Genomic DNA, 19,532 nt, shown 5'->3' on the forward strand with positions numbered 1-19,532 from the left:
TCTTTGTAGGCTAGAGATTAAAGTACAATGACCAACTTTTTAAAAATACATCTTTTGGAAAAGAGCCAAGAGGAAGACATCAATTAATAATCTAATTATCGATTGGTTAGAAGATCAATGTAACCTAAATAGAAATTTTCTGTGTTTTTTTTAAGAATTGGGAAGAATAAAGAGGTTGTCATGCAATGCTGGAAAAATATAGCCTGTGAAAACAATAATTCATTATTTGACTCAATAAATATGTATTAAGCATTTCCTACACACCAAACACTGTTATCAGTATTCAAGTAGACAAGAGTGGTCCATAGGATTATTACAGTGAAATACTTGCCAATAGTTAGTAAGTTGGCCTCTATTATGGGTGGGTTAGGAACAATAAAGAATGAAGATACTGTAACAGAATTAATATCACAGAGATCTTGACCATATCACTCTTCATATCATTAGCCATCAGACAAAATGATTGGGCCTGTTTCAAGGATTTGGTTAGAGGAGACCTTGTTGCACAAGAGATGTTATTACAAGATTGATACCCTCTCTTCTTCTGATCCAACAGGATACTGGGGAAAGGCTTCACCCTGTTTAAACTAATGTCAAGTGGACTAAGAATTAATGAGCCAAAACTCCAAACACATTGAGGCCAAAAGGGAAAATGTACATTGAATTTCTTACCAATCATAAGTCACCAAAACAGTGGATTCAGGATATGGAATCTCAGTGAAGATGCAAGAAGAGTTATCCACTGGAATTTACAAACAAGATCTTCACCCACCAGAGCTGGGGCTCAAAACCACATTTGTCTGATTTGTGGTACATGGGTCCCCTAGAGCAATAATTATATAATTTAATTTAATACTTTACTATTGACATGACTTTTTCCCTAAATAGAATCATAAACCCCCTTCTGACTTGAGATTCAAACCATGGAGAAATCATGCTGGAAGCTCCTAAAAGCATCCTGAGTCTTCCTGTGCTTCTACTTTTGCCCAGTGACAGGCAGAATGTAACCTGCATTCTAGAGTTGTCCAAGAACTTTACAGTTCTGCTGGAAGCTAATCCCAAACCATTATAATTCCTGAGGCCAACAGGATGGGGTGATGGAAAATATCTTTAATGAAACAGTATATTTGCATATGCTGAACTCAGAGAAGCAAAAAGTAGAATGGTGGTTCCTAGGGGCTGGGGGGTGGGGGAAGTGGGGAGATGTTGTCCAGAGGGTACAAACTTCCAGTTATAAGATGAATAAGTCCTGGGGGTCTAATATTCAGCGTGGTGATTATAATTAATACTGTATTACATACAGTTGCTAAGAGAGTAGATCTTAAATATGTTCACTATAAAAAGAAAGTAATCGTGTGAGGTAATGAAAGGGTTAACTTCCTATTGTAATTATTTCACAATATATAAGTATATCAAATCATCACATACAACTTAATCTTATGCAATGTTGTGTGTCAATTATATCTCAATAAAGTTGGGGGGGAAAACAAGCCTTTTTCTCTAGACTCCTTGTTATGTTAAGATCAGGTTTCTTAAGGACTATGGTCCTAAGCTTCCTGGAAACCCTTTGTCTAGCTGGGACGCCCTCTTAGGTACTGCCTCATATTTTTGGAGGTCATAACAAAGGGTCATAAAGTCACACCTTTAATTTGATCTATGCTCACAGGCTGTTTTTCACTTTGATATTCTCTGGCTGGAGAAACTGGATATGAGAAAAGGTTTTCTTTCCCAACCTAGCAAGTCATAGTCCTTCTATATTTCCTCCAAATTCTCCTAAAAAATCAGCCAATTCCTTCTATAGGTCAACCCTCTCTTGCTATGCCTTACCATACTTATCAATGAATAACCAGCATTGTCCTAAGGATCTCCTTAGCCAAATACCTAGAATTTTTCCATCTTCTAAGTAACTATAGGCAACAATACCAATTACTTCACGACGTGGGTCACCATTTCTTCTGCTCCAGTAACAATTTCCTCACTATTTACTCCACATATTTTAGTCTTTTGTTAGGGCAGTACCCAACACTTGGTGCCAATTTCTAGAGCAGTTTTCTATTGCCACAATAATGCCACATGACAGATCACATAAAACACTGTGGCATAAGACAATAAGCATTTATTTAGGTTAGGTCAGATGGTAAGTCAGCTGGGACTGATGGGTCTTGAGTGCTTTGTCTGACACCACTTCTCTCAGCTCCATATTGTCTTTTACCTTCCAGCAACCCAGTCCAGAGTTGCTCTCATGAAAGAGACAGGGGTCTGACCAAGAATGGAAGCAGGAAACGCCTCTTGAGATCCTCTCAAAATTGACACTCTGTCAGGTCTGTCACATCCTATTGGTTAATGCAAGTCATAAGGCCAGCTCAGATTCAGGAGGTGGAGAAAAAGAATCTACATCTTGAGGAAAGGGGCTGCAAACTCATATTACAAAGGGTGTAGAAACAGGGAGGGTGGAGAATTGGGGCCATTTTTGCAATTAATACAGCGCAGTAACAATCTTGGAAAGAGACAAGATTTGTAACATCCTGTTTAGAAATCACCACAGCATTAAATGAATCAGAAGAGATTCACAAATCTGGAAAATCGTCCCCATCAGAGCTTAGAGGAAGAAGCATCTGTGTCTACCAACAAGTCGACCCAGCCCATCTAGTAAGCAGAAGATATAAGGCCTAGGATAATAAGAGGAGATAAAAATGCAGAAATGACATTGTGATGTACCCAGATGTCCCAAGCAGATTCCGAGTTGTGCTTTCATCCCACATCCATCAAAGTATTGATTGAATTCTGAGGTCAACATGAGTATTTATCCTTTCAAGAAAAATCTTTGTTTAGAGCAAGGACAAATTTCCCACCAGTGCTATTTATTACAGGCTTTGTGGCCTTTGGGAGAAGCAGATCCCATTCTTTTCCTTATAAACTCTTAATCTCCTCTTTTAAAATGATAATCATATGACCATAGGTGTGATTCTCGTGTGTTTTTTTTCTGTAAAAAAAAGTCAACATGGAAGGGTCAGTCCGCAAGATGGCGGCGGCAGTGACCTTCTCCCGGCTGCTGTGCAGGGGCGGCGGCGCTGAGCCTTTCCCCGGGTGCCAGGTGTTTCGGGGTGCGGATCTCGCCGACCAGGGAGAAGGTCACGCACACCGGCCAGGCTTATGAAGGTAAAGACTACAGGAAAATTCTATTCGTAGGTCGTCAGAAAGAGGTGAATGAGGACTTTGCCATTGACCTGATAGCTGAGCAGCCCGTGAGTGACGTGGGGAGCCGCGTGATAGCGTGTGATGGCGGTGGGGGGGCGCTGGGCCACCCGAAGGTCTACATCAACTTGGACAAAGAAACGAAGACTGGGACGTGTGGTTACTGCGGCCTCCAGTTCCGACAGCAGCACCACTAGGCAGCCAGTTGCCTGGGCCTCGGCCGCGTCCTTTTACATGTTAGTGTAAAACAGGCAGATGCTCGCGCTGTGCAAGCGTGTCCTGGTGCCAATAAAGCGTCTTGTCCAGGAAAAAAAAAAAGTCAACATGGAGCCCCTGCTATTGGCTCCCTTAACTGCTTAGTCTGCAGCATAACTGAAATTGTCCTCAGTGATCCTGAAATTATGGCAGCAAGTCAGAGACTGAGACGCTGCAGCTGTTACTGACCAAACCGGGTCAGTTACTCAGGAGTTACCTGCCAAAAGACAAGTCTAAGATGATTTTATGACAAGGAACTTTTTGCAAGCAAGCACACACTGGAGGTCACTTCCCAAAGTGGTGTGTCCCCTAACAAAGGATCAGATTCATCTTTATTCAGGAAAATCATGCATAAATATCAAGGTGAACTTCTTTATTGCGTATATAGGTGGGGACATTCCTACACATTCGCAGTTAGAAAACATGTCTATATATACATCGCATGTTCAAAGATGGTGGGAAGTCTCCACCACTGGGAGATTGTAGTATTCCAATGAGGGTATAATGAGAAAAGTTCATGAAAAGGGCACTAGAGGGTCCTCCAAGCCGCTTCGGCTGGCCTCAGTTGGTTTCATGGGACCAACCCCCTGGTTCTGACAAACATCCTGACTTGTTCCTGAAAAACAGCTCCAGCAATCATCAGTGTCAGGGATGGCATAGGTATGGAAGGGAATTTAACTAAAGTCAGACTTTCTGTTAAACTCTTAGCAAATTACAGGATATGATTACACAGACCTTATAAAATCTAGGGTGATGTAAGTGGGTTTGCAGGTAAATCCAAGCAAAGTTATGAATTCTAAATAAAATTTAATCTATGTTAGGCTACCTGCTAGACTCTACGTATAGGTTAGGTTGCACACCCACAACAGGATCAGTATTGGGAGCAATAGCTAACCTGAAATCTATCTCAGACGTGTTTTATAAATGTGGTACTTGGTCCAGGAAAATAAAAATGCAGCCTCATGATGTATAGATGAGACTTTAATGCCTCAGTAAAATAGCTACTCCTGACAGAGAAGAAAACAATGAGCCACTAAAGTTAATTTCTGATGCCCATGAATCATGGCATCACGATGGGGGTCACCACCAGCAAAATCAGTGGTGGAATTTCCTTTTATGATGTTTTTAATGTTAATTAAACTAAAGAGAAAGTAACTGGAGAGCTAATATTTAAGATGCATGTCATAATATTATGGGACACATAAAAAGAGTGGTAATGAATATGCAGGAAAACGAACTATTAGGAAAACAAACCACAATGAAAATCATGGGTGAATCTCATAAAAATAATGTGCAAAAGAAACCAGACATGAAAGTACATGAAGTTCAAAAAATAATCAAAACTAAACTACGCTATTAGTAATGCACCACTAAGTAGTAAAAGAAAACAAGGAAATGATTACCATTAACATCAGGATAGTAGTTACCTCTGGGTAGAAAGGGGAAGGTAGTGATAAGAAGGTGGGAAGGGTTCTGGGATACTAGAAGTACTCAGTTTCTTGACATGAGTGGTGGTTACATGGATGTTCACTTTGTGATCAATCATTCTACTCTATAGTTGTATTTTGTATACTTTTGTGCATGTTATATTGCACAAATAAGATTTAGAAAAAAATAAATGTCCAAGACTAGCAAATCAATTTTAAAGATAACAAGAAGGGAATAGTATTATAAAGTATTAGCAGTTAAGAGGATTGGTATGGTGATGGAGAGATCCAAGATGGCTGAGTAGAGAAACACGGTGCCGGCTTTCTTCCATGAACACGTTAAAATTACAACTAAATTATAGAACAATCAACCTAGACAACCATCTGAAGTCTGGTTGAACAGAATTTTTATAACTACAGAGTCAAGAAGAAGCCACACCAAGACTGGTAGGAAAGGCAGAGATGCAAAACTGGCTGGCCTCAAATTTCTGTGTGTTGGTTGAGAACCAGGAGGGATATCTTGACCACAGAGGTTGCCCCAGGAGGAACAAGACACCCCAACCCCACACCAGCCTCCCCAGCCAAGAGTGCTGGTACCGGGGAGAATAGTCCCCATAATATCTGGCTGTGAAAAACAGTGGGGATTCTGACCAACCAGGATGGAAGGCTTTAGAAAACCCAGATGTCCTCTTAAACAGCCCCGGCATAGACTCTCTCACTCGCAGGCACTCATCTTGGGCTCCAGCAGAGGGATAGTAACTTGTGGGGCATCAGAGGCATACGGGGGACAGAATGATGTGTGTAGCTTCAGAGAAAGGGTTGGAGGACAATCACCATTTTTCCTGGGAGAGAGGCCTTCTCCCATGCAGGTGGCAGGCAGCTGCCATCTTTAATGTATTGAGCCCTCCCCCTACGCTTATGGCCAAATCTGAATCTGATTGGTCTGTTGATCTCTGTTTGTTCCACCCTGCTGACTCACTGGGACCTCACTCCACTGAACTCCCCAAATGCAGGAGGCACTTTCTCCATAAGCAGCCAGCCACACCCACATTTCACTCTTTCTTGGAAAACTATCAGAGTCCACAGGTCCCAGCAGTCAGCAGCTGGTCTCAGTGTGCTCTGAGACTTTTGCTGAGTAGCTCCAGGCTCAGGACTGGCACCAAACCAGAGTCTACATTAACCTGTTGACCACAATTCTTCCCTCTAGTGACTCCCTGAGATCCTGCCTCACACAATTCGTGTACTGGCACAAGGCTTTATCAATGACTGAACCTTAAGGGAGCTGGCAGGTGGCAGCAGGCCTCTGGGTGTCCTGGCTTTTTGTGGAGTTACCCCAGACCCAGTACTGGTGGCAGACATCCTCCCTTTACAGTGTGGCCTCTCACACGTGCGTCCAATTTTAGCACAGGCAGCAAACAACAATGGATTGTTTTGTAGCTCCTACCACATATTCCTTGGCTGGTCACAGGCAGTGGGTGACCTGGGCCTGCACCAGAGCCCCTCCCAAGAGACCCCAGAACCAACATACTTGGAGGTTGGTGTAAAACCACAACAGAGCACCACCCAATTAGCCCCATAAGAGGCACTTCCAAAGGGAAGTCTCAACAGGTACCAGAGCCCACTGGGGTTAATCCCACTCAGTGGGGTAAGCCCCACACATAGCAGCCTGTAAGCTGTGGACATGGCCAAACCCCAAGCCAATCAACCTGAGGGTCAATCCCACCCACTGATGTGCCAATAGCAACCAAGACTCAACTATAACAGGAGGGCACACATAACCCACACAAGGGACATTCTGGAGCACTTGGAGCAGGTGACTAGGGAGACTGTGCCAGAGCCGGCACAGGGCACCTACTACATAAGGCCAGACTGGGAGACATAGAAGATCTACCTAATGCATAGAAACAAACATAGAGGCAGCCAAAATGAGGAAACAAAGAAATGTGTCCCAAATGAAAGAACAGCAGAAAACTCCAGAAAAAGAACTAAACGAAATGGAGGTAAGCAACCGACCAGATAAAGTGTTCAAAACAATGGTTATAAGGATGCTCAAGGAACTTAGAGAGAACTTCAACAAAGAGATTGCAAGCATAAAAAAGGACATAGAAACCATAAAAAAAGAACCAGTCCGTAGTGAACAATACAATAACCAAAATGAAGACTGCACTAGAAGGAATCACCAGCAGACTAAATGAAGCAGAAGATCGAATCAGTGATTTGGAAGACAAGGTAGCAGAAAACACCTTATCAGAGCAGCAAAAAGAAAAAACAATCCAAAAACAGGAGGATAGTTTAAGAGACCTCTGGGACAACATCAAGAATAACAACATTCACATCATAGGGATACCAGAAGGAGAAGAGAGAAAGCAAGGGATTGAGAACCTATTTGAAGAAATAATTACCAAAAATGTTCCCAACCTGGTGAAGGAAATAGACATACAAGTCCAGGAAGTGCAGAGTCCCAAACAAGATGAACCCAAACAGGCCCACACCAAGACACATAATTAGAATGGCAAAGGTTAAAGACAAAGAGAGAATCCTAAAAGTAGCAAGAGAAAGGCAACTAGCAACTTATAAGGGAGCTCCCATAAGATTGTCAGCTGATTTCACAACAAAAACTTTGCAGGCCAGAACAGATTGGCACAAAATATTCAATGGATGGAAAGCAAGGACCTGCAACCCAGATTACTCTACCCAGCAAAGCTATCATTTAGAATTGAAGGACAGATAAAGAATTTCCCAGACAAGAAAAATCTAAAGCAGTTCATCACCAGCAAACAAGTATTACAAGGAATCTTAGAGGGACTTCTTTAAGAAGGAAAAAAAAATAAAGATCAAAATTATGAATAATAATATGGCAATAGCTACATGTCTATCAACAATAACTTTCAATGTAAATGGATTAAATTCTCCACCAAAAGACATAGGAGGGCTGAACAGATAAGAAAACAAAACCCTTACATATGCTGCCTACAGTCACTTTAGATTGAAAGACACAAACACAGATGGAAAATAAAGGGATGGAAAAAAATATTTCATGAAAATGGAAACAAACAAACAAACAAAAAGTAGCAATACTTACACCAGACAAAATAAATTTTAAAACAAAGGCTATAACAAGAGACAAAGAAGGACCCAGTAATTCCACTTCAGGATATTTACCTGAAGAAGCTCGAAACACTACTTTGAAGGGTCATATGCATCCATATGTTCATTACCACATTATTTACAATGGCCAAGATGTGGAGACAGCCTGGGTGTCTGTCAATGGAAGAATGGATAAAGAGGAGATGGTACATATATACAGTGCAATATTGCTCAGCCATGGAAGGGAATGTGTTCTTGCCATCTGCGGCTGCATGGATGGACCTGGAAGGTACTATGCTGAGTGAAGTGTAGGACAGAGAAAGACAGATGAAATGTGATTTCACTTATATGTGGAATCTAAAGAATAGAATAAACAAAAAAAACAGAAACAAACTCATAGATACAGAGATCATATTGATGGCTGCCAGATTGGAGGGGGTTTGGGCGTGAGTGAAAAAGGGGAAAGGATTAAGAAGTACAAATTGGTTGTTACACAGTAATCATGGGGATGTAGGGTATAGCACAAGGAATATCATCAACAATATTGTATTAGGTTGGTGCAAAAGTAATTGCGGTTTTTGCAATTATTTTTAACCTTTTAAACCACAATTACTTTTGCACCAACCTAATAATAACTATTTATGGTGTCAGATGGGTACCAGATTTGTTGGGGTGATAGATGGGAAGGTGTTGGGGGGCAGGGTGAAAATATGAAGGGATTAAGTACAAACTGGTAGTTACAAAATAGTTATGGGGATGTAAAGCAAAGCACAGGGAATATAGTCAATAATATGGTAATAATTATGTATAGTGCCAGGTGAGTACTAGACTAGTCAGGGCAACCATTTCTTAAATCATATAAATGTCTAACCACTATGCTGTACATTTGAAATTAATATTAAATAATTTAGAATGTCACCTATAATTTTAAAATTTTTAAAGGGGAGAAAAGGTGATGGAGAATTTTTTTAAAAAGTCAACAGGACTGGTACGTGAAGATAGGCAAATGAATAAATGGGAAAAAGAAACCCCACCCCACCCAAAAAAACCACGAATCTAAAATAATGGGCCTGGCATTATAATCACTAGAGAAGAATCTTAGAGAGAAGTATCCGAGGATGGAATCTTGGGAAAGCCAACAAGAAGCGATCTTGTAAGACTTTCTTATAAACATTAAGCTGGTCGAAAAGTAAAATGTAGCTGGGCACTGTAATGTTCAGAGCGATGGGATGGGGACGATTTCAAGTGTGTTGGCGCTTCCAGCCGCTAGGTGGCACATGGAGGCTCCCAGGCACTTGAGGATGACGCATGCGCAATGCTCTTGCGTTCAACCGTAAAAATGTACGCTCGCGTACACCAGTTTGTACACAGCGTTTACCCATGCGGATCGCGCTCGTGCACGCGCACTTCAGAGCACACTCGTAATCGCGCTTTGCGGTTATTCCATTTTCCTGGAAGCGGCCAAGCTGAGCCTGGGGTCTGAGATGGCCGAACGACCCGCAGACAGCAGTGTCCGGCAGATGGGCGCGGCGCACGGCAACCGCGAGGACCCGCCGGCGGAGGTAGGCGAGCAGAGGTGGGACCCGGCCCGGACGAGTTCTGGGGAAGCCAGGGAAGGTCTGATTACTGCGGCCTGGGAAGATCCAGTGGCGGCGCCCAGAGACGGTCGGATGGAGGCGGCCCGAGAAGATTCGATGGCGGCGCCCAGAGAAGGTCCGATGGCGGCGTCCAGGGAAGGCTCGGCGGCGACGGCGGCGGTCGCCAGGGAAGCCCGGATGGCAGAGGTCGCCCGATTGTTGGCGGAGCCAGCCGAGGAAGAGGGTACTGAGGGCAGGCCCAGGTCCGGGAACGGCCCAGGCCTGGCAGCGTTACCATATCTCCGCCTCCGTCACCCACTGAGCGTTTTAGGGATCAATTACCAGCAGTTCCTCCGCCGCTACGTGGAAAACTACCCGATTGCTCTGGACAGAATACAGGAGCTTGGAGAACGCCGCCGGCGGTTTGTGGAAGCCTGCAGAGCCCGGGAAGCAGCGTTCGATGCCGAATATCGGCGGAATCCTCAAAGGATGGATTTTGATATGTTAGCGTTTACTGTAGCTCTGAGTGCATCTGAAGTTATCAATCCTCTGATAGAAGAACTTGGCTGTGATAAGTTTATCAATAGAGAATAGTTTAGTGATGAAACTACTTCCAGAAGAACCTCTGCATTCAAAAGTCTTACACTAATCCTGTAACTTGATTTTTTAAAAAGTCACAGTATATGAGAACAAAGCAATGCACAGTTTGAAAAAAAGGGGAAGCTTATGAAAAAGATTCAGAAAAGAAATAGAAAAAATGTCAAAAGCACTATGACTCCTCTTAGGTTGAGTTTGTAATTGATCCTGACTTTTTCCCTGCATTTGGGAAACGTTTTTGCAAAATTGCTTCACTTAAAAAGTGAAGAGTGGTTTTATAAAATTAAGGCTTGATGAAGAAAAATTGCCACTAATGATGATGAAAGGAATCATCAAATAGCGATGATAGGAATAAAGGAGTTACAGCCGAATTATTAGGACTATGGAGAGAACTTGAAATTGTCAGAATATGTGCTGTCTTGTCAGGTTCAACAGTTTTTAGTGTAAGATTGATTTTTGTGTTTTCTGAAGCATTTCAAATGGCAAACAAAGTGAATATTGTATTTGTTGCATGATAAATTATATACTCAAGAATATTTGAAATTTCTGGATTTTTTTCTTTCATTCAATTTTTAATTTTTATGTAAATTTTTTGGTAAATCTATTCACAAGCCCTCCAAAATATAAAATATACAGTGAAAAGTTTTCCATCCCTGCCCCCCTCCACCCAGTACCTGCCACCATTACCCCCATTTGTAACCACAGTACCGTCTGCCCTTTCAGTTTCCTTATGTATACACAAGCAAATACAAATCTGGTGGTCGTTTTTCGTTTCTTCACAAAAGTTGGCATATTATATTTACCGATTTATGCGTTGCTTTTTCGTAAAAACATATCTTGGAGATCCTGCCAAACCACTAAATTTCCTCATTCTTTTTTAGAGCTGCATTTTATTCCATTCTATGATTATGTTGTAATTTAACCAGGAACACAATGACGGGCATTTTGGTTTTGCTCGTCTGCCTCTAATCTTGTACGCGTATCACATGGCATGTACACAGATACAGTATTGCTTCAATTCTAAAGGCACTTTTCCTATGTTGACATCTCTGAAATTGGGGTATAACTTACAGTTGACGGTGTAATACAGGATTTTCATAAAAATAATGGTGCATCATATAATCAGCAGCTTCTTAGATTCTTTGTTATATAGAATACTTGTAGGGTGAATTTCCAGAAACAAGAATTCTGTGCCAAAGTTACTCATTTGAAATTTTGTAGCTATTGCTAAGTTGTCATCCCTACATACACAGTTTTGCACTCCCACCAACTGAAGAACATGGACATTTTCTCACAGCCTAACCCACACAACAGCCATGAAATGTCTGGATTCTGCCAATCTAAATAGTAGTTGAAATATGGTAGACCAGTTTTAATTTGCTTTTCTCTTATAAATGAAGTTAAATATCTTTTCATTTAAAAGTCATATACCCATTTCCATGAACTATCTGTTTATATATTTTATCCATTTCTCCTGCATAATTTTGTCCTTTATTGACTCTAGTAGATATTTAGGTAATAGTCATATGAGATATGGTAATAACTTATGATGTGAGTTATGGAAATTTTTTCCCAGTTTGTCATTTGTCTTTGGTTTTCCTGAAAGCCTTTTGGCATGGAGATTTTTACATTTGTGTTTGTTTCCTGTTTTCTTTTAAACCTATAAGATTTTGAAGCTCAAGTTTTTCTTGGTATATGTGTGTGCTTTCATTGTTCATATTTGAATCTCTGAACCATTTAGAATTTATTCTGACGTACAGTATGAGGTAAGGATCCAAAATGTCTGTTGTAGGTGGCTACTCGATTGCCCAAACACCAGTTACTAACTAGTCCATCTTTTCCCCACTCATTTTGTTTAAAGATGTCCTCACCCAACTATCCTAAAGTATTCTCGAGAGCTTACTCTAGCCTTGACTATCCTTTCCCTTATAAATACTTCAGTATGTGTTTCTACAGATAAGGACTTTTTTAAATTAACATTATCTTTATCATAGCTAACCAAATTAACAGAAATTCTTTATCATATTATACCCAGTCTGTGTTCAGATTTCTCCAGTTGTCTTTAAAATGGCTTTTAACAGTTGATTTTTTTCATCAAGATTCCAACAAGATCCACACATGGCATTTGATTGACACGTCTCTTAAATCACTTTTAATCTCTAACAGTTCCCTTTCCATCCTTTTTTGTGCTATTTATTTCAAGAAACTAGGTCAGTGTCCTGTGTTTACATTAATAAAATGGCTTAGTTCCATGTTGCTACAATGTACAGCTAAAAATACTGAATTTTAAAGTCACATTTTCTGTGTGGTCATGCCATCAACTTGGAATACAATTAGCTTTATTGGTTTTCATTTGTTTTGCATTTGTAAATATTGCTTTGTTATTTTCTTATTTAATTTTATATTTGTTAATACAACTCACTGGATAGCGCCTCTCCCCAAACCTTGCAGAGACCCTCGATTTAGGAGGAACCTTAGGGCAGGACTAAGACCAAGTGGAGAAAGGAAGTCGGAGGGACTCCCCCAAAACCTGTTTTGCAGCGACGTCTCCTGGGAGTCCCTCAAGGCAGACACAGTCACCAAGCTGCCAAGGTAGGGAGCCTCAGGAAAAGACCTGGGCTCATCTGAACAAGTTCTGGTCTGGAGTCTCCCCTTTCCCAGTGCCCAAAAACAAAAGGACCAAGGAAAAAAGCCAAGTTAGTTGTATGTGATGGTGTGAGCGACTGGCTTGAGTGAGTGCAACTAGGTAAGTCTCCCGCATTTGAGTGACCATGCGGGCTCTTTGTCAGAGTGGGTGTGACAAAGTGACTGTGTAGTGAGGCGAGGCTGTGTTTCTTGTTACTTTGTGAGAGTTGAAGAGGTGTGTAGGAGAGGAATAACAACCAGCATCCAGGGCTCAACAAATGTTCCTTGATACTGTTCCAATAAAATCCACTCACACTACAAACTCCTTCACTTTGGTAGCCTTGAGTGAAGATCTGAGGGGTCACAGGGCTGGGGTCACCCCATGGTGAGAACAGAGCCTTCCCACCTGGCCGGCTGCTTTCACTTCTGTACTTCAAGCCGTTCTCCCCCTCTCCTCGTCCCCTTCTCAGTAGCAAAATCAAGTCCTCTTCTTATCTCTCAAGGCATTTTAAGGAGTATTTTCTCTTGCTTGAACAATTTAAGCTGCATGATAGTGTGGACAATGAATTCTGACACCAATTCCCCAGAGTCAGCCAAACTTCACAGGTTAGCGACCGAGTCCTCCACAAAACTGCCCTCACTCCAGACACGAGCTATAAGTTCGAGGTGCCCAGGCCACTCACTTAATGACAAGCTGGTTACAAGTTCAAGGATTCCCACTGCCCTCTTAGGTTCAGTCATGCTCTAAAATGACTCACAGAACTCAGGAAAACACTATGGTTATGAATACAGCTTTATTATAGCAAAAGATACAAGTCATAAGCAGCTAAAGGGAAAGATGCATAACTCTGGGAGAGTCCCAAACATGATGTTTCTGTCATCCTAGGGGACATATCACACTCCTGACACATACTACATGGATGTGTAAAAATATGCAGTGTTGTCAACCAGGGAAACTCGAGCCCTGAAGTCAGATTGATACTAGTGGCTCAAAGACCGGCAACATTAGTTATTACACAGCGTGCTGGTTCTTCCGAACTAATACTGGCGCTTCCTTAAGAATTCTGATAAAAATGAGTCTCCACCTACTAATATTAATGCTTCAGTTATCTACTGTTATATAACAAACCACCCGAAATTTGACTGGCTTTAAACAACAACCATTTTTATTATCGCTCACTACTCTGTAGGTTGACAGGGCTCAGCTGACCGGTTCTTCTCCACACCATATTGTCTGGAAACTCAACTGGGTGAAACATCCAGGATGGCTCACTCAGGTGTCTGTCACCTCGGTGGGGAAAGGCTGGAAGGCTGAGCCTCTCTCTCTTTGTGCTTCCAAGGCCTCTGCCTCTCCACATGGTCTCTCCACAACAATGTAGCCAGATTTCTTATATGGCGGCCTTGGGCTCCCAAAAGTGCAGAGATGGAAGCTTCCAGCCCTTTTTAAGACTCAGGCCTAGAACTAGCACACTTCTGCCTCATTCTGTTAGTTCAATAGACCAAGCCCATTTCAAGGGGAGGGCATGATCCACGGGAGAGTGTCCTGAGAGTGGTTCACTGGGAGCCACCTTTGGGAACCGGCCACCACAAAAGACTTAACCACTATTGCCATCTGTGGAGAGTTTACTGCGAGCCAGGCACCGACCTTGGTGCTTTATATATAGTATCTCAATGGATTCTCAATGGTGTGAGGTAAAGAATATTAGTATATCCATTTCACGGATGAGAAAAACTGAGGCTTACTTGCTGTATTAGGGTTCACCAAAGAAACAGAACTAATATGAAAGACTTCTCTTTCTCTGTATATATGTATACTGTATATGTATATACCCATACTGTATAGACAGAGAGATTTTTAAGGAACTGGCTCACTCAATTGTGGAGGCTAGCAAGTCCAAAATCTGTAGAACAAACCAGTAGGTGTAGGTTCAGGTAAAGTTGATGTTGCGATGTTGTGTCTGAAAGCTGAACACTGGCAGAATATCTCTATTGCGATTTAGAGAATTCCTTCCTCTTCAGGAAATCTTAAGACCTTCAACTGATTGGATAAGTCCCCCCACAATCTGGAAGCCAATCTGCTTTACTGAAAGCCAACTGTTTGTAAATATTAATCACATGTTTAAAAAATATCTTTACAGCAAACATCTATAGTAGCATTTGTCCTTTCTCCAAGAATCTTGCCCACCCTGTCAATATTTGATCTTAGTGACTCCATTCAGCCCCCACAATTATAGTTGATTTTATCAAAGGTGGCACTTGGACTAGGCTGGGCCAGTGAAATTTGCTCAGTTCATACTGGAGCTGGACCATCAAGGATGGACTCCCTACTTTGCTTCTTACCAGCAGTGAGATCTGAGGTGAGTTATTTACCTCATCTGGCCCAGTCTTCCATCTTTAAAATGGGGGCGATGTTAACAATATCTACCTCATATAGGTACCTTATAAAAAAGTATCCAAAGCCTGTACAGTTTCAATAATGGAAGTCTTCAACCTGACCAAGGAGACAAGTGAGGCAAAGAGCCGCCCCGAGGTCCTGCAGCCGCCCTGGGAGGTGTGGGTCTGGTCATTAAGCCATTTCAGAGAACTTGCTCTGATGAGGTCTCAGTTCAACTGAGAAGCTCTCTTAGTAAAACAAGATTTGTGTAAATATTCATAACTATTTCAGCAGGCCGTGTTCCCTGTGAAGGTCAAATCTACCCAGGCAAGTGTTATTCGACAAAGGGCTCTCTTCAGATTCCTACAGCCGCAGACACTGGTGCCAGGTTCTGGGAAAACGCCCTTCAGAAGGAACGTGTGGTCCTGCTCAGTTGCCAGACTTGAGGTTTGGTTGCCCTGGTGACGACGGTGCTGTTGACATCTCCGTGTTCCCAGGCAGCATAAATACTCAGAATTTTTATTTCTCCTCTGCCACAAGCATGTCAGGAAAATATACAAACTCGTGGGTCTGCCAGATTTCTTATTTTCACAAAGCTGTAAAGACACTTGACTCATTCCCTCACCTTCTTCAGGTCTTTGGCTCGAATCATGCTCTGTTCACCGCATACAACTACACACACACAAATGCTGCAGAACCCTCTCTTTTCCCTCCCTCATTTACCCCACAGAATTTACCACTTTCTGTATTCTACTTCAGTTCCTTATTTATGTTGTTCATTGATTCTCCCATAAGATGTGAGCTCCACAACGGTGGGAATTTTTGTCCATTTTTTTCACTCTTGTGTCCTCAATGATTAAGACTGTGCATGGCTCACGGGGGGTGCTCAGTACCCATTTAGGGAATGAATGAATGAGTGGCCATCTGTCTGAGTGAGTGTATTTATGGACGTCACACTGTGTGTGTGATACACGTCTGTGTCTGAGCATGTATGAGTGTGTGGAGGTGTGCATCTGTGGTTGTATGTCAATGTCTACGTCTGCTTTTGTCTGTGTGCACCTTTGGTTAATGGGACCTGGTGTGAGGACTTGTGTCTCTATGGGCACATCTGTTTGTGTCTCTATGTGTCTGAGCTCCTGATCTGGGTGGGGTGAGGGGCTTTGATGCTATATGTGTGTTCTCCATCCTACCGTCTATCCTAACATCTGAATGAGGAACAAGAAGACCTGGCGTCTCTGAGTCCCCTCCACCCTTCCACCTTCCCAACCTGTTCCCAACAGATGGCAGATCAGCCCAACTGTGGGTCACACAGTGACCTTCAGGGGAAGTTCACGACCCCCAATGGGTGGTGAAGGGCAAACCATAGGTGGGTGATAGCCAAGCTACGGGGACTTCAGAGAAGTCATGTCAGATCCCAATTCTCCAGCCTGAATGAGCTGAGGTGATGGAAAGAAGGACTGAAGTTAGACTTCAGGCAGGACTACCTCACCCTATGAATATGAGATAAGAAAGAGGTTGTATAGGTTTACGGAAGTTAGGGTTTCACAAGTTAGCAGAGGAGGACTTGACAGGAAAAAAAATGTCTGCATTTTTGGGGGCTTTGCAGGATTCCCCAGCAGTTAATGGAGGACAATATGTTGATTATTAAGGGACACCAAAGGCCATCTTATATACAGCCTCAAGAACAAAAGCCATGAGACCAAAACTGATTAATTTCATCACAACAGAACTAAGGATTTCTCTTCACCAAAGGTGTCCTGTGGTAACAGGACAAAGTTCATAGACAACAGACAGGAAAAATTATTTGCAATATCTAAGACCAAGAAAGATTAATATCTAGACTATACAAGGAACTCATGCCACTCGATAAGAATAAGACAAAAATCCCTGTAGAGAAAAGAGCACAAGATATCAACAAGCAATTTGCAGAAGAAACCCACAAGGCCATCAAATATATGATGAATAATCAAAGAAATGCAAATTAAAACAAGGAGATGTCATTTACACCTAGTAGACTGGTAGAAGCAGAAAGCTGGATAATGCAAATGGTGGTGGGAACCCGGGAACCCCCATACACTGTGGGTGGAATGTAGCCTGGGACAGCCATTCTGGGGGACAGTATGTTCCCCCCTCAAGTCAAAGTAGCCTGTGACGCAGCAATTCTGCTCCTGGATGTCATCCTAAAGAAGTTCTGGGGCTGCAGGATGACTCAGCTGGTTAGAGCATGAGCTCTGAACAACAAGGTTGCCAGTTGGATTCCCACATGGACCAGTGAGCTGTGCCCTTCACAACTAGATTGAAGACAACGAGCTGTGCCGCTGAGTCTCTGGAGGGGCAGCCGGCTGGCTCAGCTGGTTAGAGCGCAGGCTCTGAACAACAAGGTTACCGTTTCAATTCCTGCATGGGATGGTGGGCTGCACCCCCTGCAACTAAGATTGAAAACAGTGACTGGACTTGGAGCTCAGCTGCACCCTCCACAACTAGATTGAAGGACAACGACTTGGAGCTGATGGGCCCTGGAGAAACACACTGTTCCCCAATATTCCCCAATTTAAAAAAAAAAAGTTCTCACACAGGTCCGTGAGGGGGGTGCACGATGATGTCCACTGCAGCATTATTTACAGTGGTGGCTGAAGCTGGGGTCCGCCTGGGGTGTCCACCCCATGGAGAGTAATCCAGGTAATCTGAGGGGGACACACACCAGGGAGTAGTGTGTACACCTGCACAGAGAAACACGGGGATGTTTAAGCATAGTGCTTACAGTAATGAATTATCAGTTATGAATTACAAGCCATTGGGGAAAAGTTAGGAATTCATGAGTCCATACCTATAATAAATAGAGAAATACACAGAGGCATAAATAGGGAGAGGAAGATGCTCTTGCTTACACTTGGACGCTGAGTGCTGCCTAGTAGATGTGGCAGCAGCTCTGAAGCTGGAAAATCAGGTTGCAAACATCATGGTAAAGGCAAGAGTCATCAATGGGTGCTAAATCTATGGAAAATGTTTGATGAGGAACAGAATATTTGCAAAGTTCTTGACACATCTCCCCCACAGATTGCTCGTTGGCTGCAAAAAGATGGGGGAAATGGTAACTACACAGAGGGGAAATGGACAATACCGTAACTGAGTGAGCAAAGTGAGGGGCAAATGGACACTGTCACCTCCAGGTGTCCCTGAGAAGAACACATGTCACTTCTGCAGTATTCCAACTGAGAATGAATAATCTCAACCTGGTCGTGAGAAAACATCAGACAAACCCCAAATCGAATGTTCTATTAAGGGGGCAGGGGCTGTGTTGTTCACAATTGTCATAAATCACAATAAAAAGCAAAGGCAGGCTGTGGAAATGTTCCAGATTCAAGGAGGCTAAAGACACATGACAATGAAAGGCAATACCTGATCCTAGACTGTCTTCTGTAATGGAGACGGGAGATGCTACAGAGGACATTATTGTGTCACTTGACAAAATTGGAATATGGACAGAATATGAGATGAAAGTGTGGTATCAATGTTGAAATGATTAGGTGATAACTTTGCTGTGGTTACGTAAGAGAAAGTTCCTATTCTTACACCCCAACAGTACTTAGGGGTGAAGAACCAGGGTGTATGTACCTTACTCTCAATTGGTTCAGGGAAAAAAAACTCTGTGTGTGTGTGTGTGTGTGTGTATCAGAGAGAGAGAGAATATGAGGTAAAATGTTAAAGTATAGGGGTGTTCTTTGTACTGTTTTTATTCTTGCATTACTTTTGTTAGTTTGAAATTATTCACAAGTAAACATTGGTTAAAGTTTTAAAACAGTGCTTAGTGAAAAAAGTAAATGAATTCCAAAAAAATTTTGAAAAGTAAAGTAAGCAAAATAAAAATTGTGGTATAATGTCCTTTGTACAAATTCAAAATACAAACCCACAAAACAACGAAACACATTTGGCAAGGACCCACAGAACAAAAATGACAGATGGGATAATGTAATTAAAAAGAAATCAACTGAGCCAGCCCAGTGGCTCAGGCAGTTAGAGCTCCATGCTCCTAACTCCGAAGGCTGCTGGTTTGATTCCCACATGGGCCAGTGGGCTCTCAACCACAAGGTTGCCAGTTCCATTCCTCGAGTCCCACAAGGGATGGTGGGCTCCGCCCCCTGCAACTAAGATTGAACACAGCACCTTGAGCTGAGCTGCTGATGAGCCCACCTGCAGAAGGCAGTCCTCAAGGGGACCAATGAGGGTTCCATTGGGTGTGTGGTTTCAGGAGAGGGTTTCACTCCACCCTCTGGGCTGCCGGAGTTCCCTGGTAAGATTCCACACCTGCTCCTGGAGGGTTCCCCACGGCCACCCCCTCAGGGGTGTGGCCAGTGTGGGGATGAAGATTTGGCCCGACAGGGGAAGCTGCCAGCT

The 19,532-nt window shown here is 42.6% G+C and overlaps 1 protein-coding gene and 1 pseudogene across 1 annotated transcript; both read left to right on the forward strand.

Annotated features, from left to right (window-relative positions):
- Positions 1-3,022: 3,022 nt before the first annotated feature.
- On the forward strand, positions 3,023-3,513 carry LOC109443236 (NADH dehydrogenase [ubiquinone] iron-sulfur protein 6, mitochondrial pseudogene; annotated as a pseudogene).
- Positions 3,514-9,271: 5,758 nt separating this feature from the next.
- On the forward strand, positions 9,272-10,674 carry LOC109457992 (EP300-interacting inhibitor of differentiation 2-like). The gene has a single exon (XM_019751304.3). The coding sequence runs from the start codon at positions 9,449-9,451 to the stop codon at positions 10,133-10,135; it is 687 nt and encodes a 228-aa protein (XP_019606863.3). The 5' UTR covers positions 9,272-9,448; the 3' UTR covers positions 10,136-10,674.
- The last annotated feature ends 8,858 nt before the right edge of the window (positions 10,675-19,532 follow it).

The sequence above is a fragment of the Rhinolophus sinicus genome, chromosome 8 (assembly GCF_057876585.1).
Source record: "Rhinolophus sinicus isolate RSI-liver-muscle chromosome 8, RSI-T2T, whole genome shotgun sequence".
NCBI lineage: Eukaryota > Metazoa > Chordata > Mammalia > Chiroptera > Rhinolophidae > Rhinolophus > Rhinolophus sinicus.

Excerpts from the sequence above, each read along its gene's own strand:
- LOC109457992 (XM_019751304.3), top strand. The coding sequence starts at position 9,449 with ATGGCCGAACGACCCGCAGACAGCAGTGTCCGGCAGATGGGCGCGGCG.